The sequence below is a fragment of the Arachis stenosperma genome, chromosome 8, assembly GCF_014773155.1.
Source record: "Arachis stenosperma cultivar V10309 chromosome 8, arast.V10309.gnm1.PFL2, whole genome shotgun sequence".
NCBI lineage: Eukaryota > Viridiplantae > Streptophyta > Magnoliopsida > Fabales > Fabaceae > Arachis > Arachis stenosperma.
The window spans coordinates 54270482-54297537 of record NC_080384.1 but is presented as its reverse complement, the minus strand read 5'-3'; the positions used below and the strand labels follow the sequence as shown (position 1 = coordinate 54297537).

Genomic DNA, 27056 nt, shown 5'->3' with positions numbered 1-27056 from the left:
GGATGAGGGAGTGGGTGAGGGGGGGTTACGGTGAGGAGGTGAGGGAGTGGGTGAGGGGGAGGCGGTGAGGGAGTGGTGTTTGTGGTGGTGGTGGTGGTGGTGGTGGTGGTGGTGGTGAAGGTGAAGAGGAGAATGATGATGATGAGGGTAATTTGGTCCAAAAAAATAAAAAAGAACGATTTTAAAGCGTTTTTAAACGTTAGAATGATTTTAATAAAAAAAAAAGGTCGGGGACGATTTTGATTTTGACCCCAGACCTTGGGGATGAAAAAAGTACTTATCCCATCATTTAACATATACTTTTAAGAATTGTTCATTCCCTCAATCTTATATTATCAACTATTAATCAATAATAATTGTTGTGAGATACAAGATCGATCCACATCAAAATTAAGTTTTTGTTCTTTAAAAAAATTTTTAGATTTGGCCACTTTGAATTAAACTAAAAAGTAAAAAAAAAAATCTAAAAAAAATCGAAGAAAATTTAGAGTCGAGATCCAGAAAAGAGAAAACTAGAAAAACAAAAACACAAATAAAAAACAAGATAAAAAATTGGAGATAAAATTCAGAGAAAAAAACAGAGGAATACAAACAGAAATTAAAACACACAAAAAATAAAATTCAAGAAAAATGAGAGATGAGATCAGAGAGAAGAAAAAACAAAAAAAAAGAAAACAAAATACGTTACAAAATAAAGTTAAAAAAAAATAGAAGATGAGATCTAGAGGAGAGAAAATCAAGAAAAACAAAAACAAATAAAAAACAAGAAAAAAATTAGAAATAAGATATAGAGAAGCTAAATCAAAACCCAAACAGAAATCAAAACATAAACACAATAAAGTTCAAGAAAAATAGGAGATGAGACCGAGAGAAGAAAACACCAAAAAAACACAAGCACATGCTGTTCAGAAAATATTAAGAGAAAAACACAAACCAAACACAAACACATGCCACTATGACCTCTCTCCTTATATAGGCAAATGGAGGTTTATGTTAAGATAATATAACCGATAAGAATTAATTAACATGAAAAGAATAATTATAGTCAGGTTTTCCGGGGGTCGGTTCCTCTCCTAGAATAGGTTCAGAACGCCTCACTTCCCCTTTTGGCGGAATTGCTTTCGGTCACTCCCGAAACGCCTAAGCCGAATAGAGGGATATGGTGTTTACCTAAATAGAGTGGAACGGCAGCGCAAGCTCACTAGAGACTTACATACCACTAGTCGTTTTTGTTTGTGTATTGAACTTTGTTGATGCTCTCTTCTCTGGAAAGTAATGAAAATGCTTCGGTGGTCAGGCTCTTAATGTTTATATATATATTTTATGATCCTTCCATTAACCACTCCTTGCTCCCACACTCCCAAAATTGTTAAAAAGCTAAAGTCCCTCTTTTTTTTTTATTGGATCCTTTTTAGTGGATCTAGCTTAGATCTGTGCCAAGGTTTCAGATGAAAAGGAAATCTAATTTGTATCTGAATACGTCTAATAGCCACTTTTTTAGAAATTCTGTTTCGGATAATTGAACACCATTATAGGTGCATTTAATATACATTTCTCTATTCCAATCCCTAAAATCTTCTGACCATTCGAGAAATTGAAATAAAAGCATACGAACAATATATTAGAATCATAAAAGTAACACAAAATGAAAATGAATTGTTACTTAAATTATTTTTTTATTAATAATAGATGTAAATTTATTTGTTATAATTTTCAGTAAGAATACATAAAGAGTGCATAATATATAAAGTGGAATAAATTATTATTTAAATTTTTTTTATAAAATTTGTTTTTGTTTAAGAAATTTTTGGATGATTTGATTATTTGTATTTTTCTCCTTTTCAAGAGATCACAAGTGAATATATTCTTAAAGATATGCTCGAAATTGGTGCTTTCGAAAACTAAAAAAATAGAAACAAGGGATTCATTTGAAATTTCTGGTAAGGGAAGAAGAAGATAATCGTCACTAAAAAAGTTAGAAGAAACAATTTAAACTCCTGCTTTCAACTGAGGGAATTACTAACATCCAACAATCTATTTCTCATTTTAATTAAGAAGTTATTAATAGATAATTTAGATATACGTAGAAATATTATATCAATAATATTTTTATAATTAAATATAAATATCGTATTCAAAGAGTACTCTCATATATATCTATTCTTAAGATAAAAAATTATGTATTATAATTTATTAGGATCATAAATTATATTTTTTAATATAAAAAATATTTGATATAGTTTTATATCAAAAATAATATATGTTGGAATAAATTATTTTATTATTTTAGATCATTCACATTGAATCACCAAAAATATATCATAATGCGAAAATGTATTTTTATTTCGATAATATTACTATCTTTTATAAATTTATATAATAAAAAATTATAAATAAAATAATATTATTAAAATAAAAAATATTATTTTTCAAAATGAGTATATTAAAAAATCAATTAATAATTATTCGATAAAATTTTATGTATTATATACAAATAATTAATTTAGTAGTTATTTTTTTACGCACGTAGTATTCTTGAAGTTATATATATTACTTGATTATCAATTTTAATTTCTATTATTATTATTATTATTATTATTATTATTATTATTATTATTATTATTATTATTATTATTTCGTATCAAATTAAATATATATAATACATAATATGATTATGAATTTATCATGTGTATTGGACTATATTTTATGGTTTAGGATTTGTGTTGTAGAATTGCATGTAATTCACATGTATGGAGAAAATGGGTAATCAGTGGTTCACTGCATTCAACTTCTTTAGGTGGCGCCATTCTTACACTAAAAAAAACTAAAAAAAACTAAGCCAATAAATTTTACAAGTTAGAACCCTCGTACACCTATGTAATTATATTATATAAAAATGATTTTTAATTAGAGAAAAAAAATTTTAAAAAAATCAATCTAAACAGTAAACATTCAAAACGAATTGTTAAATGTTTTGGCTTGGTTTATTATGTTATTCAAGGATTATACTGCGTAAATCAAGGATTGTTTTAGGGTATTAGCATAACTAATTCAATTCGGATTTTTAATAAGTAAAAAATAAAAAATATAAATATTCTCGTTTCATATTTATATACTTCTAAATATGCAAGACGATTTTGTAATATTTTAATATTACATATCATCGAAAAACAGTAGTAAGTATGAAAACAAAAGTACTCATTTTATTCCTAATTTTCTTAAAGTTATTTTTAACATTTAATGAAACTTGATTTAGTCTTATATTTCAATTCTATTCTTATTATTAATTTTTAGACAATTAATATTTAGCTATTCTTTTTTTTAATTTATCCTTTAATAATTACTATTCCATCAAATTATCGCTGAATTATATTATATTGATAATATATTTTAGGTTTAAATTTTTATCAAATTTGTAATTAAATTTTTTAATTAAATTTTTTAATTAAATTTTTATACTATTTTTAATTTTATAATTAAGTCATTGTAGTATAAAAAATATTAAAATTAATAGAATATTTTTTTACAAATTAAAAATATTCACAATCAAAACCTAATTAAATCTTTGACATATTTTTTAGAAATAATATTTCTTTAGTTTTAATACTTTTAATAAAAAAATATAATTACAAAACTAAAAGTAATGTATAAACTCAATTAACAAAAATATAAAATCTAATATAAATTTAATGAAATTATAAAAATAAAGAGAATAATTAAATATAAAATTTAGTTATATACTTATATTCACAAAATTATCTTTATATAAAAAAATAATATATTAAAAAAATTTTATTTTCATATTTCATAAAATTTATTCCATTCATTTTTACGTTGGTTTAAGTCAATAAATATTTATACACATATTAAAGACCATAGAGAAAAACAAAAAATTGCCTTACTCCAATTAAATAATAGGAATGTACACTCTAGATTCAAAATATCTCTAAGTATATATGAATAAATATTATGTGTAATATTAATATCTCACAAGACTCACTCTTTTTGCCAAATTAAATAGGCAAGATAGAAATCGTTATCATATTATATTTTAAAAATTTTTGAATTTATCAACTAATTGATATTATATATAAAAAAAAATGTCTGCAAAATTAAAGTTTTTTGATATTTATATAAATATATTTTGGACTATTTAGAAAAATCAAAATTTACAAAAACAGAACTAAAAACAAAGAAATAAAAAAAGATGAACTAATTAAAGGAACTTAAAAATACTATTTTTTCAGAGACTAAAATGAAAAAGAGGTAGCATCATTGGAGTTCATATTCAAATACTCTCCATTCTTTGTGTTATGATCAGAAAAGCAGAATCTAATGCTCTCTTCCTTCTTATGATTCTCATCAACTTCTTCACTTGAAACAATAGCTACTTTTCTCCAATTGCACCAGATTCTCAACATTAAATATAACATCACTAAGCATATCAATGTTGAAGTGAAAACAATGGCAACTATTATTGCTGCCACTTCTGTGTTTGACATCTGAATTTTCTCACTAGAAGATTCTTTGCAAGAAACCAATAATGGTGGTCCACACAAGTTGGCATCATTGTTGAGGAATGAACTCATTGGAAACTGTGAAAATGTTGAAGGAATCTTGCCATGAAGGTGGTTGTTTGAGAGGTTCAAAACATGGAGGCTTGTGAGTTTGCCAAGTGAAGGAGGAACTTCACCTTCAAGTTCATTGAAAGAAAGATCAAGTCTTTCAAGCTTCATTAGGTTTCCAATGGATGATGGAATCACCCCAGAAAATTGGTTTCTGCTTAGGTCCAATATTACTTGCAGCTCAGTTACCCCTCCTAGCTCAAATGGTATATTACCTAATATGCATATCAACAATACTCATACAATTCCTTACAATATATCATTTTAGAGCAGAAGAAGTATAAGGAGCCAATGGAGTATCTATACAATGTGTACAATGAAAATTTAGGAATGTTTCATTCAATAGGATATCAGATATTTATTATCCCTGAATGGTTATTCTGGATAGTATGAGTGTATTGTGTTTGAGAAATTAGTAGTATTTTATCTTAAATGTTCATTTTTTTAACTCATATTAAACCAAATAAATAACCCATTATACACATTGTACAAATATTTCATTGGCTCCCTAGCGAAATTCGAGCAGAATAATGTCCTAAATTCGTTTTCAAAGAGTTTTTAGTTTGACAATTTAACTCTCAACGAATTTTAATTAATAAATCAGTTTTTTATTTTTTATTTTGTTGGACGTATTAATTTTCATATTAAATTTTGTCTAAAATATTAGATAAATAAGATATTATTCTTTGTAATAGTGGTTTTTATATATTCACAATTAAAAGATAGTCGAAGAAAAAATTTATATTTGACATAATTTCTTTGTAAAATTATCTAATATGTCACATCGACACATGTATAAATATTAGATACCATACGATAAAAGGTATAATTTTAGAATATATAGTATCCTAAATTCATTCTCAAAGAGTTTTTAGTCGAACAATTTAATCTTCAACGAATTTTAATTAACAAATCAGTTTTTAATCTTTTAAGACATTAATTCTCACGTTAAATTTTGCCTAAAAAGTTAGACAAATCAAATATCAAAGATGTAGTACTCTTCGTAGGAGTGGTTCTTATATATTATATTAACAATCGAAAGATATGATAATTTTTAAAAAATTTTAAAATTCTCAAATCAATTCCTTTATATAGACGAACAATCTGACATAAAGACTAATTTGTGGAAGACTAAAGTGTTTGGCTAAAACTTTGTTAGGAGCGGATTTGAGTTATTACTAAATATTTTATGTTAAGCATAAGAGTATATAATATGTTATTGAAAATGAAAAATGGATAGAAGAAAAATCTTAGTATAACTTACCAGTTAAGAAGTTGTGTGAGAGCCTTAGCTCATAAAGCTTTGTGCAATGTTGAATTGTTGATGGAATGAGGCCAGAGAGGCTATTACTTTGCAAGTTCAAGACATTGAGAGAAGTGAGGTTTCCAATTTCATGAGGGATTTCACCTGAGAGATTGTTGTGATGGAGAGAAAGCTTAAGTAGATTTGAGCATTCACCAATCTCATTAGGTACCTTGCCATGGAAGTCATTGAATGAGAGGTCTAATTCACCAAGCTCTTTCAGTCTTCCCAACCATGAAGATATTTGACCAGTGAATCTGTTATTATTGAGCAGAAGGTGTTCGATATTATGACACAGTGAGAGTTGTGGTGGCACATCCCCTGTTAAATTGTTGAATGACAGATCAAGAAAGTTGAGAGCTGAAAGCTTGCCTAATTCAGAAGGAATGCTTCCTGTAAGGCAATTCTGCGCGAGCCGGATACGAACGAGGTTCGACGACTCTGCTAGACTAGAAGGGATTGGACCCGAGAAGCTGTTGTTGGTTAAGTCCAAAACAGTGAGAGAATTTGAGCCAGTGAGAGGAAACAAACTTCCACTGAACTTGTTGTGTGAGAAATTAATGATCTTTAGGTTCTTGAGAAGAAAGAGTGAATTAGGAAGAGGTCCTTCAAATGAGTTATTGTAAAGGGTAATGGTACTAAGTTCTGAAAGGTAACTGAATGTGGAAGGTATTGAACCTGAAAACCTGTTATCTGCTAATGCCAACAACTGTAGCATCTTACAGTGTCCCATGCTTGAAGGAATTGGACCTGAAAACTCATTCTGCCTTAAATGGAGAACAACCAAGTCCTTAAGCTTACCAATATTCTCTGGTATGTTCCCAGAAAATTGGTTTCCAAAGAAGTCTATTTCCCTTAGGCTTGTGCAGTTTGTTAACTCTTTTGGTATAGGTCCATTCATCTGATTATCATAAAGGTAAATGGCGTTCAATCTCTGTAGTCTTCCAATCTCATCTGGAATTCTTCCTGAGAAGAAGTTGCCAAACAAGAAAAGACCTTGTAAGGTGCTAATATTTCCGATTTCTCGAGGCAGAGAACCGGTGAAACTGTTGTTATTCAACACAAGATCTGTGAGGTTCTGTAGTTTGTCCAAATCGGAGGGAAGTTCTCTGTTGAAGCGATTATCCGAAAGATCTAACTGTTGAATCGAGGAGCAGTTGAGTATCTCCAATGGAAACTTCCCAGATAGCTCGTTCCTTGCCACGAACAACTGCTCAAGTTTTGAACCTCTGAAGCAGAAGCCACTTGGGATACTACCTGTTAAAGCATTATCCGACAGAACCATAGTTACAAGATTCTGTAGTTTGCTGTTAAGGAGTGTCAGTGATCCAGAGAGGTTATTTCTGGACAAGTCAAGCTTCTGCAGCCGGCTCAAACCATTGAGTTCTGAAGGAATTTCGCCATTCAATTTGTTTCCAAGCAAATTCAGGTATGTCAAGTTTGAAAGACTACTCAATGATGAAGGGATTGAACCAGATAAACTGTTATTAGCCAAATTCAGAATCTTCAATGTTTTGAGTGACCCTATAGAAAAGGGTATCTCTCCTTCAAGCATGTTGTTCGATGCTGCGAAATTTTCGAGCTCTTCACAAGCTTGAATCTCTTGGGGTATGATGCCACTAAGACTGTTAACCTGCAAATCAAGTGTTGTTAGATGCTTCAAGTTACCAATCTCAGTTGGTATGCTTCCTTTAAGGTTGCAATTGGCCAGTCCCAACACTTTCAACTCACTCAATTTTCCAATGCTATTCGGAATTTCGCCTTTCAGCATGTTATCTCCAAGTCTAAGAACTTGCAACTTGTTCAAATTACCTATCTCTGCAGGAATTTTACAAGATAGATTGTTTGAGTAAAGTAGCAATGTTCTTAGATTTTGAAGATTTCCAAGCTCAGAAGGGATGCATCCGGTGAGAGAATTCGAAGAAAAATCAAGCTCTTGAAGATGAATGAGGTTGCTGAAATCAACAGAGATAGAACCTGAAATTCCTGAGCTAGAAAGATTCAAGCCTACAACATGTGTCTCATCATCATCATTATCATCCACTTCTTCACATGTTAATCCATTCCAGCTACACGGATTTGTTCTTGGAGACCAGTTTCTCATGACTTCTAATGGATCAACAAGTTCTGATTTGATTCTCAGAAGCCAATAGGAATCTGTTTCACTATCTCCAAGAGTTGTAACAAAAACTGTTTGCAATATAGTAAACAATAGAAAACAATGGCACATGAAAATGGAATCCATTTTGGATTGGACCAATTTGAGTTTCATGCTAAGGATTTAAGAAACTGATAAAATGGTCCAAAGGGTAAGCTCTGAGAGGCAAAAAAGAATCAACAAAGGCTCAAATTCTGAGAAGCAGAGAAGGAAAGTAGCAAGAAAAGAATAGAAAATGAAGGAAGAAGCAATAAGCAACAATTGTACATGAAATTCTATAAGAGAAGATGTAAGATCATAATCAAATTAATACTAGTTCTAGTGGAAGAGTAGCCATGCTAAGTGTGAAAATAGAGTTTTGAGTTTTTTGCAGATATGGTAGACTATGAACTTGTTCAACTTACAATTTATCTGATAAAAGTGTAGATACCTTTACACCTTTTGAGTTTCAACAACTTTTTCATCCTTTCCAGTATTGGCAACAAATAAAATATTTTACTTTGTGGCATGTGTAATTAAATTGTTAAGCATAGGATATGGTGGTTTTCATTAATGGTGCACTCATGCATAATAGAAAAAGGTGACATCATAATGAGGTCACTTTCTATCCTTCTACTAATATTGCTTTTTTAAGGAAAAAAAAATCATAATACAAATTCTTAAATGTATTGAAAAGAAGTTTTGTCGTAAGTCAACAGGATTGCAAGTGCTATGGTCAATTCTACTTCAAAATTGTCAACCCAATATGCATAAGTTGGTTACAATTTTGCTACATTTATATTTTTTTTTTATAATAAACACTATTTTAACACCAGTATCTTATTAACAATCAACGTAGATTTTCTTCGTCTTATTAATTAATAACAACCGTATATTTATATAAGGGACTGACTTAGATAAAGATGTTTAAAGTGTCTTTTTTTAAAGATATTTTTTAATAATTAAAATTTAGCACATATAATTAATTAGGCCAGACAAATTAATTTGACTGAAAAAATTGTGAATCAAATTTTGAAGAGTCTAAACTAATATTTTTTTTTATAGAAAGTGACTACAATATTCTTATTATAGAAAATAACTAAAATACTTCTATTATATATATTAATTTTGAAAACTCTAAATCATAACTCTATGACGGCAGATAGGTAAAAGATTCAAATTTAAGATTTTTAAAATTAATATATATAATGAGTATTTTAGTCATTTTCTATAATTAAGGTATTGTAGTCATTTTCTATAAAAATTAATATTAATTTAGATTAGTTTAAAATTTTATTCACTATTTTTTTGGTCAAATTAATTTGTTTGGCTAAATTTTGATAAAAATAACACGATTTAATTGATTATGTGTTAAATTTTAATTACTAAAAAATATCTTAAAAAAATATTTTAAACGTTTATATCTAAGTGGTTCCTTTATACAAATACAAAAAATATTTGGTGTACGAATAATACTTTTATACCGATTATGTCGTCTAATGGATGCGAAATTGCAACTCCAAGTATGTTAATATTTGTATAACATACATGAACCTGTCCAATTACTGTCACCTTAGTGTGAAAAGAAGCTTTTAGAGTTATCAATATCCACAAAGAAAGAAAAGGCAATAATAAGAGCCTAAGATTACAAGCGTGCATAATGGTATCTGAGAAAGTGAGTATGAATTCATCATTATATATGAGAAAGTTGAATCACCATAATATTATGAATTTTACATTATGCTAGCTTATTGCTTTCCTTGGTTAACTTGTGTTTGCTTTATCCACGTGTGAAGCACATCACATTCTTAAGTGTCCCTAAAGATTGAGATTTCAGAACATATCCTTTATCTTAGATTAGATTTGTTTTGTGCCGTCATGTCTTGTTGCAGCTTACTAGGTGGTTGTGTTTTTTCTTCCTCCTTAATTCCATGTTAAATATGATAACTAAACATAGGAGAAAACAAACACAATAATAACTTGAGGTTACAAGTTAATGAGTGTTAAAACTTAAAACTATTTGAGGTTTGGTGAATTACAAGCACTTAATTTAAAGAGTAATTACCCAAATTAATTTTAAGATTTTTAATATCGGACAATTTAGTTTTATAAATTTTAAAATACACAAAATAGTTCTAATTATTTTAAATTTGATTTATTTAATCGAAATGACTGTTTTAAAATTTTTAAAATTTTTCAAGAACTATTTGAAATTTTAAAAATTTTTAAAAACTTATTTGTACCTCACTTTTCAAATTAAATTAGAGAGAATCTGTATTGTCTAACAAAAATAAACGTTAAAAATTGTCTGTATATTTTAAAATTCAAAAGATTAAAATATTCAATTTTAAAAATCTCATGAACTGATTTGAATAATTACTCTAATTTAAATGAGATATATTGTTTGCACTTTTTTATGATTTAATAATAAAAAGTTGTTTGTCAACTCATTGTAGAAAACAAAATAAATATTGCTATTCTAGTATGTGAGGGACTGTTTTGATTATCGAAATAATTGTTTTGAGATTTTTTAAACTTTGTGAGAACTGTTTTATATTTCATTATGTAAACTAATTTGTCCATCTTATACACCTACACACTTAATTAACAACTATGTGTGCGAGTTAATATTCTGTTGAGCAATTAGGAACTATATTGTCAAATGAAAGAAATAAACGTTGAGAGTTATTTTGTCTATTTTAAAATTCGAGAGATTAAAGTATCTAATTAAAAATTTCAAAAACTAATTTAAATAATTACTCTTAAAATTAAGAAAAGCCGAACTAAAACAAAAAAAAAATCCATCTATAAATTAGGTATGTTATACCAATGATAATCATAATCGTAATGCGATTCAAAAGATTACTTTGTCTTTGAGTCGTGACCAAAATAAGTTAGTTACTATAGCATATGTTTGAATCAGCTAACATTCAACTATTGAATGAAATGAAATAGAGTAATAGACTAGAGAATGTGGTGTTAGTTAAAAATTTAAAAGTGTGTTTGTCATTTTCTATTTTTATTTTTAATATTTTTGTTTTTTAGATTTTATAAAAGAAAAAGTGAAAACAGAAGCTAAAAATAAAAAATAATTTTTTTTTTGTTTTTTTTATTCTAAAAAATAGAAAATGAAAACGCAAACTAAACCAAACCAAACGCACCCTAAAATTGTTTGGCAAGATGTTCTTTTGCCTAATTGACTTTTGTTGCATCCGCATGAGATTGGTTTTTACTTTTTATTTTTATAAAGATTCTATATATATGTTAACCAATCACATAAAAACAAGGCACGTAATCTTTCATATTTCAGTGCTATCACCATCTTGGCTCAATATTTCTAAAGATTCAAGAACAAGCAACTCATAAAAATAATGATGAATATTCAGTAGAGTTTGCTAAAGTCCTAGTCATGAAAAAAAAAATGTATACACGTATTCTAGTTGTAGATGTACAAAATGGAAACTTTTTATTTACGATATTGTAAGATATGTAAGTACAAATAAATAATGTCGACGTGAAGCACTAGAACTTGGTGCTTCCACATTTTTGGGATACAATGGCGAGTGCTTATATTATCACTATGATCTTCATATATAGTTATATACACATCAACACATGCTAAGAAAGTGCTTTTTATTAATGGCTAGTATGCACAAATCACTTCACCATGCTGGCCACCGAAAGCCTCTTGATGGTTGATACCTTCGGTATCCCCGACCCGATAAACTAAAGATTAATTCGTCGCGGATCTAAGTATATACAAAGCGAGTTAAGTGATTGCTCGAATAACCCAAATTAGTTTACGTAGCTTATAATTTATTATTAACGTTTAAGTTTGGTATACAAATTATAACCTTTTGTTGGAAAACGCTGGGGTGTATAAACATTTGAATATCTTTGCACTTTTTACAAAAAAAATACAAAAATGAGCACACATGGATGCTTTGATTTTCATATAATGGCTGTTACACATCTAACAAAAATACATTAATTTCTTTCGATTATTCATAGATTTAGTTAATATTGATTTGAAGGTGAAAATACAAAAAAATTACCACCTTGCACAACTTTAACTCCCTGGATCATAGGATGACATGCAACTCTTATGGAAAAACCACAATTAATTAAAAAGGAAAAATAGTAAATAATGAACTGAATTAATTGAAGAAGACTTCTTCATGTGGGAATGATAACTGGTGAATTATTAATTTATTAGCTTATTTAACATATTTGACTAAATTACTTAATATAATAAGTATTTATATCTTTAACTATCATCTTTATATGAAAACATCTTCATGTGAATAGGCACCCTAATTAAAATACATTGTGATCTTATTCCCAAAATGAATATCTACTAAGGCATAGTACTTAATATAAAACATGATATGCAAAAGTATAACTACAATTCTACAAATGTTTCTTCCTCCTGTTTGCTTCTTCTGTATTGTGACTTGTGAGCCCTCATTTACAATATCTTGCAACCTCAAATTTATTCTGGATGAGTCAAGAGGATTCGTGTATAAATGTTCAATTAGATTTTAACATTTTGTTGAAGGTAAGAGGTCCCTTGATCCATGGGAAACGGATCTTCTTAGGTTGATTTTTCACATAACCTTGTTAGATGTGATCTTTTACCTTTCATTTAAAATGTGGAATCAATACAAAACACTTGACAAGCAGAATGAAAGGTGAGAGATTACACATGGAAGTTCGTATGAAAAATCAACATGAGAGGATCAATTCCAAGTTGTAAACAAACTTTACAAGGAAATTGTTTACTTTTACTGCGCCGCGGTGGAAGTAGGAGGTATAAATCTCATGAGGAAGCTTGACAGGGACCAAATGCAAATCACACCAAGGAATTGTAGGACATTCAAAAGGGTACCCAGAGAGTTATTTATAGCCATGTTGTGTGAGGTCATCTCAGCTCCTCTAACTGTAAATGATAAAGCAGTCACCAGTTGTGCTGCTCTATTTAGTTGGTGCAATCTATACACCTGTCAATAACAATCTATTAGTAGAGGTTGTTGATGTAAATTTGCATTAAGATATGTATCATTGAGTTATCTCAGTATCAGATGCACCAGATTTATCTCACTGAATCTAGGCATAGTCCTTAGTTCCTTATTCATACATGACTCATCAAGTGAAATTTTTAGTCGATTCGTCCAATTAAGAAGACCTAGAGAATCAAAATGCTAATTTAGTGCATCAATTAGGCAGGCAAAACTCTATAAGGAAAAGGGTGGCTGGATAAATTAATCTTTTTGTGATTACACTTTATGAGGAGGACAAAAATACATAATTTGATCAGAATGGAATTGGATTCTACTTACTTGGAAGATTAATGGAATAGCAGACCATGAAGGTGATTTTCGATATCTTGCATACTGTTCAAATGCAAATTGGACAACTATACCAACCAGGTATGGAGCAAGAGTTGCGGATGCAGCAGGACCAGTCCACGGCCAGACCAAACCCATAGTGACCATAGGAATTACGAGACTAAGCACCAGGGTAGCAACAGAAGAGACGCGATGTCCCAACTGAGAGGGCAGAGTATCTCGACTGGTTGTAGAGGTTTCTTGTTGCATGGGTCTCCTTAATCGGTCTAGTAGATAAAGATATACCGCAACACCACAATAGAAAATTGCTTCTGTGAAGAATAATATGAGGAAATCTGTAGATGAAGAAAGCAGTCAGTTCAGAGAAGAGAGCCAAATATGTATAAAGAAAGAAAGAAAGAAAGAGAACTAAAAAGATTTCAAGCAAGCAATTATACATGCAGACCCCAAGAATCACTACAATTACTAAGTCAGGCTTTTCCCCGCTACTCGGACTAAAAGATTGAATTTCTAAACCAGGTTCAATATTTGTAAAAGTTTTATCAACTTCAGCCCATAATATATGATGAATTATGCTTGTGGTTTAATTAAGTCTCCTTTTCAGTCCAATGACTATTGTTAATTGATTTTATATCGAGAAACAATAATTCCAAATTAATCGATGAGCAGCATATCCACGTTCAGAAAGTCCAAAATGCTGCCCTAGCAATATCCAATTACTAAATACCCCAAATGAAATTAGTTCCCCTTTGCTCCACAGGTTTCTTCACCGGCAGATGGCACATATTACCCACATCGGTTCAATAAGTTGCTTAATATGAACTACATCCAAATGCAAGAACAGTATTGCAGAGTGAAGACAAAACAATGAATCACCAAAACACATACAATGAACAAACACAACAGAGAGGCTTTCTTCCATCGAAACTTTACCTGTTAACAAAGAGTCTTCGAAAATGATGGAGAGCACTTTGCGCAAATAGAGTGAAGGAAAAATGAAAGAAGCAACAAGGACCGCAGGACCCACAAACCACAAGATGTTATTTTGACTCTTTTCTGATTTTGACAATAGTGTCTCCTTGTCTTTTCCATATGGGCGGTTATAGAATGATATAAAGCCTGGTTTTCCATCACTTCCCAATAAATTAAAAGATGAGTTGCCAATGGTAGATATGTCTTCAGCAATAGCATCTTCGCTTTCTGGAACTAAAGCAGCTTCATCAAGCTCAGTGCTTTGTGGTTGATCCTCAGAGACAACAGAGAGAGCATTATGCTGTTTCTGGAACCTTCCCTTTAGCTTTGGAATTCCATATATAAACTTGAACTGGCATGATTTGTCTAACCATGATAGAAATACAAAAAAGAACGTTAACTGAGAACACATCCAGAAGATTTCATACATGTCAGGAAACCCCTAGATCACATCATTTGCGCTGATGCAGGTACAAATTAGACTTGTGAACTTCACACTTTGTGCCAAAGGATTCCCTCCATTAAGCAAACAATTAAATATCTGATGGAACTCTCATGAAATATGCACATGTAAAGCCTTTTCAGCATTAAAACCTCCAATAATACCATGATTAACAGTTCTTACTGGAGGGAATTTTCACTGAAGTGTGAAGTTCAGTTTTCAACCCCAAGATCTAATCAGCACATGGACCAAAGTTTAAACGTGTAGAGCCATCTACAGCAACTGACTTATCTAAGGAATAACTTGTAACATTCATATCTCTAAAGATGAAGAAAAAGCAGCTGACAGAAGCTTACTGCAGAATGCAGAGATTCATGAATCACCGAATAGATAAGCAAGCTACCTTTAGCATATATTTGCAGCTGGGCAGCAGTTTGCTTGTTGACAAACAACCCTTGAGATAATCTCGACTGAATATAGAATGAAAAGAAAGCCACACAAGTTGAAGAGTAAATCAAGCAATACTCGAAGATAATGAAGCAGAACAGGATAATGAAATGAAGTTTAACTAGAAGATAGCAAGAGTGAGTTACTAAAGTAGCAAAGCAAGTTACACAATTGCTTGATTAGTAGTTTAAATATATAGAAAGCTCTAAGTAGACATCTTTGAGATTTATACATGCCATGCCTATCATCACCATATTGAAGAAAAATAACTATATATACAGTCACTATTGGAATGCATATATCCATTTGACCAAGTGAACTGCGACCATTAGATTACATATCTTCCACTTTCGTCCAAGTTCTACTGATGAACGAAAATTCAGCAGTGAAACCCTATCCAGTCTTAATCCAATACTAACAGGGAGATCCTCATTCTGCAACTTCAAGAGCTACACCGAAATCCAACAGATTCGAAGTGTCCTCTAAAACCAAAAGCTGTCTATCTAAATCCAATAAGTTGTATATAGTTGAAATCAATCAAGGCTTAAAACTAGGGAGAAATTCTTGGATGCTCCTAACGCGCTCTTACCGTCGAGTGTGTCATCATAACAACACTAAAACCATCAAATTGGAGACAGCAGCTAGCTAAACACACAAGATAAGTTATAGAAGCTTTTTCCTCTTTCAATTTTTTCTTTTGAGCCCTAACACTAAGAATAGCTATCACCAAATGAGGGCCAAATTGCTGCACACTACCTCATGCAAAAGCATAACCCTAATCAACCAATGCATAAGCCATACATACATAACCCTATTCAAGTAACTACTAGTCAATCCAAGCACTAAGTTTTCATGGAACGAAAATGGATACAAATAATTACACCCTAAACATGAAATTAATTAATAAAAACAAATTAACACAGGTCATAATTAGGGGTGATTGATATAAAAACGTACCTGGAAAAGTGTTGTACGGTTAAAAGGGGAAGGAAGAGGAGCCACTAAGCAAGAAGAAAATGATGAACCAATTCTGCTACTGCTTCCCATAATCATAATCATAAAAACAATAATAATAATAATTATATTAATGATATGTTAGTTAGTGTGATTGTAGAAGCTGTAGTAGCTTCGAATTAAGCTCAACCTGAGAAGAACAATTCCTGAACGAACATCAACCCATATTTGATGATTTTGGGGGAATATTAATATTAAATTAATATTAATGTGAATTAGTGATAATAATTAAATAATATTATATTATATTCGGCGTTTGAATTTGAGCTCAAGAGTGGAGAGTGAAGAGAGTGTGGTGTGTTTATGTGTTGAACCGATTTGGCTTCTCTTTCTGGTTTTGGATGATGAACCCTCCAACATATTCCACATTTTTTATTCTTTCTTTTTGTTTTTTTAGGAACAGATTTAGCTTTGAAATTAAAACAAAAAAAAAACAAAAAGTATATACTCAAATAGATCTTAAAAAAGACATTTTTGTCTCTAAAAAAAATTTATTATATTAGGTTTTAGAATTTTACAAAAATAAAATATATAAATTCTTATCTTAGTTAAACGTATTATTTTTATTTGGATAAATAAATTTTTAAATGTGTGATAAAAAAATATATATCTCTTATTTTTATAAAATTTAAAAATCTTAATATATAATATTTTTTTAGAGACGAAAACGTTTAATGCAAAATTTGTTAGAAACGTATTTAAGTATATTTTCTTAAAAAAAAGTGAAATAAAAGGAACAAAATGTCATTAAACAATATTCTTTTCTTACATTCAATTTGTAATTTAAAGTTTTTTATTTATAAATATTGATTAAATATAAAAAATGAGTCGCTAATTAATTATTATAAAAATATATATTATTTTAGTAATTAATTATTTTATTAGAAAAATGTTATAAAAAAAATTGGAAGCAACTATGCTTGAGTATTTAAGATTTTCTTTCTGTGTAATTTAAGAAAACAAAATAAAACACTCAATATACTCTTCTTTTTTTTCTTTTTTTCTTTTTTTTGTCCTAAGAGAACTCTATAGTATATATTTGAAAAATATGAGTAATAAAATTATTTCATTTTTCTCTATTTTTAATAATATTTTTAATAGTAATGGCCCAAACGAAAAGCATGGATTAGGGCAAAAGCTTATAAGACAACAGGGGCCTTTTCATGACCCAAAAAAAAATAAACAGGGGCCTTTCCAGCCGAGTGAACTAAAGTAAGTGTTTGAGTTTCTATAACCAAAAACTTAGGTGGGCTATAGTTTTACTAAATAAAAAGGATGTGAAGTATAAGAGTCGTAAATTTTTTTTTTTGTTCGATGGATTGGACAACTCCCAATTCTAAGTTTTGCACTCACACACACCACACCCACACACACATGATATCCTCTTTTTTGAGAGGGTTTACACTAGATGAGACTTGAACTCAAGACCTCTTGATAAGAAAGAGGAGTATGTGCCACTTGAGCTAAGGCTCATTGGCAAGAGCCGTAAATTTATAAGAAATAGAAAAAGAGAAGGGCCTTGGCCCTAATGTATACCAAAAAGAGTTTAGAAAAAAAAAAGAATAAATTTGAGTTAGTTAAATAGTCAACTCAATTATCCATTCTTTAATCAAGTACAGGGTGTTTCTCATTTTGACTTTTGACATACCATTTTCAACAAATTTATGAACATCTATATACGACGAATGAGTTAATAATTTTGTTGAACTTACAATATAATAATAAAAAAATTGTAAATTATAAGAGTTACATAAAAGACCTTATTTTTTACTTTTTTTTTAAACTATATATGTATTAATAAGATCTGACAAAATAAAAAAACAAAAAATACTAAAAAGAACGAATGAAAATAAAAACCAAAAGGCTAAACTAGTTTTTTCATTGAAGGCACAATGTAAGCGTGCGGGTATAAGTAATTAAGTATTGAGCATTAGTTGACCCTAAAATATGTCTTTTCATAGAGTGATCAATATTAAATAGATATTTTTTGTTTTTTTGTTTTTTTTTGACACATTCACACACACCGTCAAAATTTAAATTCGAATATAATATATTAAAGAGTAAAGTATCGTTTTTGTCCCCAACGTTTGGGGTAAGTCTCAAAGTTGTCCCTAACGTTTCAATCGTCCTATTTAAGTCCCTAACGTTTCAAAATTGACTCAATGTTGTCCTGCCGTTAGGGATCCGTTAATAGAATTAACGGCAGGACAAAATTGAGACAATTTAAAACGTTGGGGACAAAAACGATACATAGAAATAAATTTTAATTTTATCCTTCAATAATATTAATTTTTACTGTACATAATATTCAATCGTTTTTTAAATTACAGTTAATCACATTACTTTTATTTTAAATAAATTAATTTTGTTATAATTTTATTCTTAAAGTAATGTAATTTTTTTATAAATAAATAAATTTTACACTTTCATTCTAAATAATGTAATTTTACTTTCATTATTTAATCACATTACTTATAATTTTTTTAATAATTTTACACTTTCATTCTAAATAAATTAATTTTTTTATAATTTTACATTTAAAGTAATGTAATTTTTTTTTATAAATAAATAACTTTTACACTTTCATTCTAAATAATATAATTTACTTTCATTACTTAATCACATTACTTATATTTTTTTTTTAATTTTACACTTTCATTCTAAATAAATAAATTTTTTTATAATTTTACATTTAAAGTAATGTAATTTTTTTTATAAATAAATAACTTTTACACTTTCATTCTAAATAATATAATTTTACTTTCATTACTTAATCACATTACTTATATTTTTTTTTTAATTTTACACTTTCATTCTAAATAAATAAATTTTTTATAATTTTATGCTTAAGTATTGTAATTCTTTTATAAATAAATAAATTTATACTTTCATTCTAAATAATGTAATTTTACTTTCATTACTTAATCACATTACTTATAATTTTTTTTTATAATTTTACACTTTCATTCAAAATAAATTAATTTTTTATACTTTTACTCTTTCATTCTAAATAATGTAATTTTACTTTCATTACTCAATCACATTACTTATATTTTTTTTTATAATTTTACACTTTCATTCTATTCATATTACATTATTTATTTAGAATAAAAGTGTAAAATTTATTTATTTATAAAAAAATTATATTACTTTAAGTATAAAATAAAAAAAAATTATTTAGAATAAAAGTGATGTGATTAAGTGTAAATGTGATTAAAAATAATTGAATATTATGTATAGTAAAAAATTATTATTATTGAAGAATAAAATTAAAATTTATTTCTATGTATCATTTTTGTCCCCAACGTTTTCGTCCTATTTAAGTCCCTAACGTTTCAAAATCGTTTTAATTTTGTCCCGCCGTCAATTTTATTAACGGATCCCTAACGGTAGGACAACATTGAGTCAATTTTGAAACGTTGGGGACTTAAATAGGACGATTGAAACTTTAGGGACAACTTTGAGACTTACCCCAAACGTTGGGGACAAAAATGATACTTTACTCTATATTAAAAGATAATATATTTAACCACTCAATTAAAATTTCAGTTGTATATACTTTTTGTCTTAACAATACACACACTCTAATAATCTATTAGTGTTACTAATATGGTTTTATATTTTACTTGTTAAGTTTATTCTAAAATTTGAATTTGATGTAACTTTTTGTGAGACATCTAATTCAATCGCTTGAACTAATTAAGTCTTTGACCACATCTAATAAAAAAAATGGCCTCTAGCCATCATTACATGTCTGTGAATTGGAAAATGTGGAGGCATATTTGAAGACTTTGTCTAGTGCTCTAGCCACTTTAGGTAAAATTTTCAGTGAGTGGAAATAGTTTGTTTAAACATTTTAAGGTGGGTTGGTTCTTACTTATTACTCTTTTATCATGAGATTTGACTTTTTCACATGGAACTTCTATATATATATAAATACAACTTTTTTTTTATGGTAGACTTTATATATTTTTTTAAGTGATATTGATTAATAAAAGGTTTAATTACTTTATTAGTCTCTATAATTTTACAAAAATTTTAATTAGGTTTTTATATTTTTTTTCTTTTAATCGAGTCTTTGTACTAATTTATTTTTTTAATTGGGTCCCTACATTTTTTTTTCATTTATTTGAATTTCTATACTAATTTTTTTTAGTTAGGTCTCTATACAATTAAGTCAATTACTGTTAAGAGGGATCTAAATAAAAAAAAAATTGGTGCAGAGATCCAATTAAAAGAAAAAAAAATATAAAGACCTAATTAAAAAATTTATAAAACTGTAAAGACTAACAAAATAATTAAACCTTAAGAAAATAGACAAAATAGATAAACACCTATAATAAGAGCATTTAATTAATATGATGATAAAAATTAACATACAAAAAATTCACTTAAAATGCGTACATGTGACAATGCCAAATACAAAAAGGTTCAAAAAGCGGTTTTCATTGTTTAAAGGTAGTTGAAATTAAGGTTAAAACATTTAAAAAATTAATTATTTTAGTGGTTAATTACTTAGCTAAAAGAATATATTAACACATATAAATAAACAATTATATATATGTGATTACTAGATTTTAATATTCATCAAATAATATTTTTTTATATTATTGAATTTTTTTACTACCTCAACTATTTTATTTTATTTATCCAAATATCAAAAATACTATATACATACTAAAAATTAGCTATTATATATTAAATATATATTATTTAACTCATTTCAATAAATATTTTATATTTTAACGTATATTATACATGAATATAAATGATTTAATAAATAATTATATATTAATATTCACCTTATTGCATGATTTAATGGACCTCTTTTTTAATAAATATCATTTTGATATCAGTATTTTTTAATAATAAAATGTATATGTTTCTTTATTTTATTAATTAAAAAAATTTAAATACGACACAATTAATTAATAATAACTGTATTTTTATATATATGGGCGTAAAAAATATTTGATATATAAATAGTATTTTCCTATTACATGCATACAAAAAAAATTGTCACCGATTAACTATTATGTATACAAATACGTATTCGATATATTATATTTTTTATTATACTACTAAAAATAAGTTTGGTTATTTATTTATCACACAACATTTAATTATTTTATCATGACATATTTGACATTTTGGTATCTGATTAATTAGTTAAAAAAATATGTAAATTAATATATATATATATATATATATATATATATATAAATATACAAATATAATATACATTGACTAATTTGATTTTTTATTTTTAATATATATGAAGTATTTTTTATATTCATATTAGATTATATGTAATATAATAAATATGTATTAATGCTAAATAATTTAAAAAATAAAGCATAGTCAAAAGGATGGTACAATGAAGTCATATGGTGATTTAATTTACCTTTCATGCTTGGTAGTTGTTTTTACTTTTTATCACCAAAATAGGTACATATAAAATAGAGAAAAGTGCTAGTAGGTGGAAGTTGAAAGTGTGAAAGATGAGTATTTATTAGAGTGCTAAATTGGTACATGGAAACGCGTATTTTAAGCTATGTAAATTGGGTTGGGTTGATGATTTATTAATGAAAGGCATAAATATTGCATTAAATGTAAATAAATATGTTTGGGCCAGTTTTGAGAAAAACAAGATGAAATGTAATGGGAACAATCAAAGCTAAAGTCACTACTTTTAAAAGAGTTGAGTGTCCGTTGTCATCAATTTTTCAACCCCACATTTCACCCTACTCTTTCCTAATTATTCTTCTCATTTTTTTGGTCATTTTGAAACCTAGATAAACATACTATTCAATATAGAGAAACTAGTAGGGGTGTTTTTTCTCCTCCTTATTATCCAACCAAAGACACTAGTGTGTTTTGGCACTGAAATTCAAAATGGTCCATGAGATTTGGATCATGTTTTAACTAGGTCTTTGGTAGTGTTTGGTAGAGATACAAAAATTGAAAGACTGAGACGGAGAGACATATATAGAGATTGAAATAAATTTCAGTATTTTGTTTGGTGTAAAGTAAGAAATAAAAATTAAAACAAGAATGAAGTTCTAATTTAATTTGTACAAATGGTAAAATTAGAATTAATTAATTGAAATGAGGATATTTTGGGTATAAAATGTTATTAAAGTTTCAGTTTCCGTCTCTAAAAAATTCAATCTTCTGTGTTTTTACTTTTTAGATACACTAAAATACTGAAATTTTGGAGACAGAGACAAAAATTTTAATACTAATTTCTGAACCAACAAATATGATACGAAATATTAATCTTTCAATCTTTATCATAGTACTTCAAAATAAATATTACCTTAAATTTCAACTTATCAAAATTGAACTTGAATTTTGAATCGTTGATAGAACAAAGGTTAGTTACAAAACACACTATTATGTCGATGTTGATGTTTTATTTTAAAATTAACTAGTAAAATGATAGTCGTAAGATTTATTGCTGATAAAAATAATTTCAAAAGAAACGAACAATAATTCAATTCTTAAAAAATTATTAAATTTGACAAAAATAATTAACCGTCGAATAATCTTGTCTGAAAATATTGAACTGAATAAGAAAAGAGATGAAATGACAAACTCATCCATTGATAGTAGTAATATAAAATTTTAGGGTTCATGAGTGGTAATATTAAAAGTTATGGAATGATTTGAAGAGGAAACTAATTTAATTTCTTTATTGAATAATATATATTCATATAGGTTTGATATTGCGAATTAATTTATATAATTGGTGACAGAATTAGTGGGTGTTTGTGAAAAGAAGAGAGAAATAGTAAAGAATACTAATATTACATTAAAGTAAACTAATTACTCAATAGGTATAGCATCATAATCAATATTAATTATTTGATAGGTACAACCCTAAAAAAATAACTAGTGCAAGGGACCATATTTTGAATTTTGTACTGTTTCACATACAAGAATTTTTTTTTATTTCTCACGGTATTTTGTCGCGATATGATTGAAGTTGTCGCTAATTAATAAATTACTGTATATATAAGATGAGATTCAAATTCTCAATACTTATTTAAACGAACTAATGAACTAACTACTTGATCAATCCAATTTAATTATATACAAGAGAATTTTAATATATAATTATGTTCATGTTAAATATGGAAGAATATCTTTCTTAATCCATTTGTGGAATTGATTATGAGCTAAAAGTATGGTGATTAAATTGTTTAATTATAGTAAAGTACAAAGGTTAATGTGGCAACGTGCTTTCCTCTTATTATGCAACCTTATCCTTTTAACACTTTTGTATGGTTCGATCATTTTTTGAAAAAACAAAGATGTCACTTTTTTTTTTCATTAAATATATATCTTTTTAAAGACATGACTTTTATTAAATCCTTAGGTTAGAATTTTATTCCAATGTATATTTTTTAGAACAAAATTTTGAGCATTGGTTATCAACTTTCTTCTAAGAGTACAGTTCATCACTTGCGAAAAATGTCAAACTATCGCTAGTATTGAAAAGGAAGTGTCTAAGAGTCAACCTATAATTGACTAAGAAAAGTCAATAACTAGAAAACATATTCTATTTTATTTTCGTACTTTCTATAGAATATTTTTTAAGTAAGAGAAGCTAGATTTCTAAAAAATTTTTGTAATGCATTATAAGTCTTTAAAAATAAATATAAGTATCAACTAATAAGTTTCTAAAAAGAATTATGATGAACTAATATCTATTCTGAAAAAAATGGTAATGTTATCTACGCTTTATTATTCCATTAGTCTTCTATTTTTTTAATCTATTATGAATTCTGTTTTAAAATTATTTGAAACGGTGATTTAAGTCTCAACGTGAAGTTCAGATTCTTTCTGAGACAGCATCTGACTTGTACAGATGTCGAGATGCTACTGTCCAAGTTCTTCGTGAGGATGTGGGATAGTACCTGACTTTAATACTTAAGTTAGCAAAGAATTTTAGGCAGAATTTTAGTAGATTGGGATGTGAATATACCTGAGAAGTGTCTGTGTATTTATAGTAGAATAGATAACTATATTTTTTGAGTAGTTCTACTTTGATTAATGGATAATCGTTCCCTTTATCTCGAGAATTTGTTGAGATCTATCTTTTAAGAGAAATAGAGATAGTAAAAGAGATTCAAAAAGACAGTTACTTATTTAAATAATTAAAACTGGACCTTTTTATTGTGTTGGATAAGTGGAGGAAGTCATTCATAACAGGTCTTTATCCTTAGTGAATCTGATTGTATTTTAAACTAGGGTATAAACGGATCTCATAATAAATAATATTAGGATTAAAATTAAAATATATTTAAAATATTAGAATCCAGATTAAAAATAAAAACTTTTAAATATAATTAAAATACTGAAAGAAAAAAATAGAACAATAATTATATAAAAATATTACTGTTTATAAGATTGAAACTACATAAATGTTAATGATGAAAAAATATACTTAAAAAAATGCAATATCACCACCCAAGAAAAAAGGGAAAAAGGTGGTGTGGCTAAAAAAAAAGAAAAAAGAAAAAACTCATGCTACACAAAAGAAATACTAATGATATTCTAGATTTCTCTATCTTGTTTTGCTTCCATTTTTCATAGCATGGGAGATAAGTTATGGTTGCCATTAACAACACCATCTACAAATTGTCGGCATAATATTAAAAGGACTTTGACACATTCACATTGGTTAATCGAAGCTCATCACTTAGGTAAATTTGGACATAGTATTTATAGTGAATATTCATATCTTATATCCTAAGTTGTTGGTCCCAACTACCCTATATATAAATCTTATTCTTCACATAATAATAATAATAATAATAATAATAATAATAATAATAATAATAATAATAATAATAATAATAATAATAATAATAATAATAATAATAATAATAATAATAATATTTGATAAAAAAATTAGCTAAAAATAATCAAAATTTATTTTATTTTTTTTGTGATTAAAATTTATTTTATTTAATATTTATTAATTATTACTAGAATTAATAAATACTAAATAAGATAAATTTAAATTTTTTGTTTTTCTAACATCACAAAAAAAAGATGTAAACAAAACTAACATTGTTAACGAGAGATTGTTCAAGAAGACAAAAAAATTACTTAATGAAACCTTATTTTATAAGGTGTTAGTCAATATTTAACAGAACAAACTAATAAATAATAACTAAAAAAAATAAATATTTTATTACAACAAAAAATTTATTTAAGTCTCGCTTTATTATAAATATTCATATTCTTTTCAAAATAACTTAATTATAATTACTTTCATATTTTCTTTTTATTTTTTTCTTAAAAAAATATATATAAAAAAATAGGATAAATCGATAGAAAATGAAAAAAATAATAATATTAAAAAGATAAAAAAATCACAAACTCAGAAGCAGAGCTAGAAATTTTTTTGAGAGGGTCGAATATAAAATATATAAGTTAAAAAGAGAGAAAAATTAATAATTAAAAGAGAGTTAAACTAAAAAATTGAAAGTTTGGGAGGAGCATTACCCCTTTTCCATGAAGGTGGATCCGCAACTGCAGAAACTTACTTTATTTAGTATTTATTAAGTATACCAACAATTAATAAATATTAAATAAGATAAATTCTGATTATTTTGATTAATTTTTTTATTATCAAATATTAAAAAAAAAACTTTAATAAAAATGTAAAAATTGATTGAAAATTAATAAACTATATAGAGGCTCCCTCATAATGACATAATTGAACAAAAATGATTAGGCATGGCCCATAAACGATTTCGTGCTATCTTCCTTTGGTGTCATTTTTTTCTTGGGCCAAATCCTAGCAATTAATAATTTGAGTTAAAGCTGATTTATGCAGATGAGAGTGCTACATCATTATGTTATGTACCCAACAACACAAAATGTGACTCATATTCATATATTTCAAGGTGGAATGAAAGTGAAAATAACTACTCATATCTTTGGTTAAGTCTTCCTCATAATAAATGTCTACTTTACTATTTTGGACAAAATTACTTTTGGAATATATATTATATATAGGAGTTGAATATAATAAATAAATTAAACTCAAATAAAATATATAAGAGGTAAATGCTAAATTGTAAGCTTAATTACAATGATTATATATTTATATTTATTTGTTTAGTACACTATAATTTATAAAAAAAAATATAATTGAGCTTTTTACTTTAGTAAGTAGAACGGTTTATTTTTCTCAATTATTATACTTTTGAAGTTTAATAATCTATCTATACTAATATAACAGAGAAAGTGATTGTTCTATTTGAGTTTTGCTGATAAAATATTATTAACTTAATCCAATTTTTTTTATAATAGATATTATTTTGACACTAGTATTTTATTAACAACTAATATGTATTTTTTGTTGATTAAAAAAAAATTAAATACATAATTAACTAATAATAACTGTATTTTTATATAATTATCAAGAGTGTTTGATGTATAAATAATTTTACTGATTGCATTAAAACACAAAAATTAAAATAAATAAATAAATAAATTATCATTCTATATGATTTTTTATACATGTATATTAGATAATTTTGTTTACTAAGTGATTCAATCAACCTATATCCGACAAGGGTTGACCTTGATAAAGAGTTAATATCAGTTAAGCTAGATTAATTAGTGAAAAAAATATACTTCAACAAAAAAATTAAAAAAATTGAAGCTTGGAAGGTGCAATGCAACCCCACCTATAATAAGTATCCTAAATCTTCTTCCATGGTGTGTGTGGGGAGCATAAAATCAA

General features: G+C 27.3%; 2 protein-coding genes across 3 annotated transcripts; both read right to left on the bottom strand.

Moving 5' to 3' along the window:
• Positions 1 to 4227: 4227 nt before the first annotated feature.
• Positions 4228 to 8253, bottom strand: LOC130946453 (LRR receptor-like serine/threonine-protein kinase GSO1). The gene is made up of 2 exons (XM_057875210.1): positions 5890 to 8253; positions 4228 to 4840 (listed from the first exon to the last, which is right to left on the bottom strand). The coding sequence occupies exons 1-2, from the start codon at positions 8198 to 8200 to the stop codon at positions 4251 to 4253; spliced, it is 2901 nt and encodes a 966-aa protein (XP_057731193.1). The 5' UTR covers positions 8201 to 8253; the 3' UTR covers positions 4228 to 4250.
• A 4072-nt stretch (positions 8254 to 12325) lies between these two features.
• On the bottom strand, positions 12326 to 16611 carry LOC130943687 (uncharacterized). 2 transcript variants are annotated; one of them, XM_057871680.1, is made up of 6 exons: positions 16232 to 16611; positions 15231 to 15297; positions 14347 to 14751; positions 13405 to 13748; positions 12848 to 13065; positions 12326 to 12562 (listed from the first exon to the last, which is right to left on the bottom strand). In XM_057871680.1, exons 1-5 carry the CDS (start codon positions 16331 to 16333, stop codon positions 12850 to 12852), a joined length of 1134 nt encoding a protein of 377 aa, XP_057727663.1. In that variant the 5' UTR covers positions 16334 to 16611; the 3' UTR covers positions 12326 to 12562; positions 12848 to 12849. The 2 variants fall into 2 exon arrangements, with proteins under 2 accessions (XP_057727663.1, XP_057727662.1); XM_057871679.1 differs by having other exon boundaries at positions 12347 to 13065.
• Between the last annotated feature and the right edge of the window lie 10445 nt (positions 16612 to 27056).

Bases quoted from the DNA above. Each gene is read 5' to 3' on its own strand.
- LOC130943687 (XM_057871680.1), bottom strand. From the start codon at position 16,333: ATGATTATGATTATGGGAAGCAGTAGCAGAATTGGTTCATCATTTTCT. The intron at 15,298-16,231 runs GTACGTTTTTAT...TTCTATATTCAG, and splicing joins ACCGTACAACACTTTTCCAG to TCGAGATTATCTCAAGGGTT. The intron at 14,752-15,230 runs GTAGCTTGCTTA...TATCATGGTTAG, and splicing joins GCTGCAAATATATGCTAAAG to ACAAATCATGCCAGTTCAAG.
- LOC130946453 (XM_057875210.1), bottom strand. From the start codon at position 8,200: ATGAAACTCAAATTGGTCCAATCCAAAATGGATTCCATTTTCATGTGC. The intron at 4,841-5,889 runs GTAAGTTATACT...TATGCATATTAG, and splicing joins CTCACACAACTTCTTAACTG to GTAATATACCATTTGAGCTA.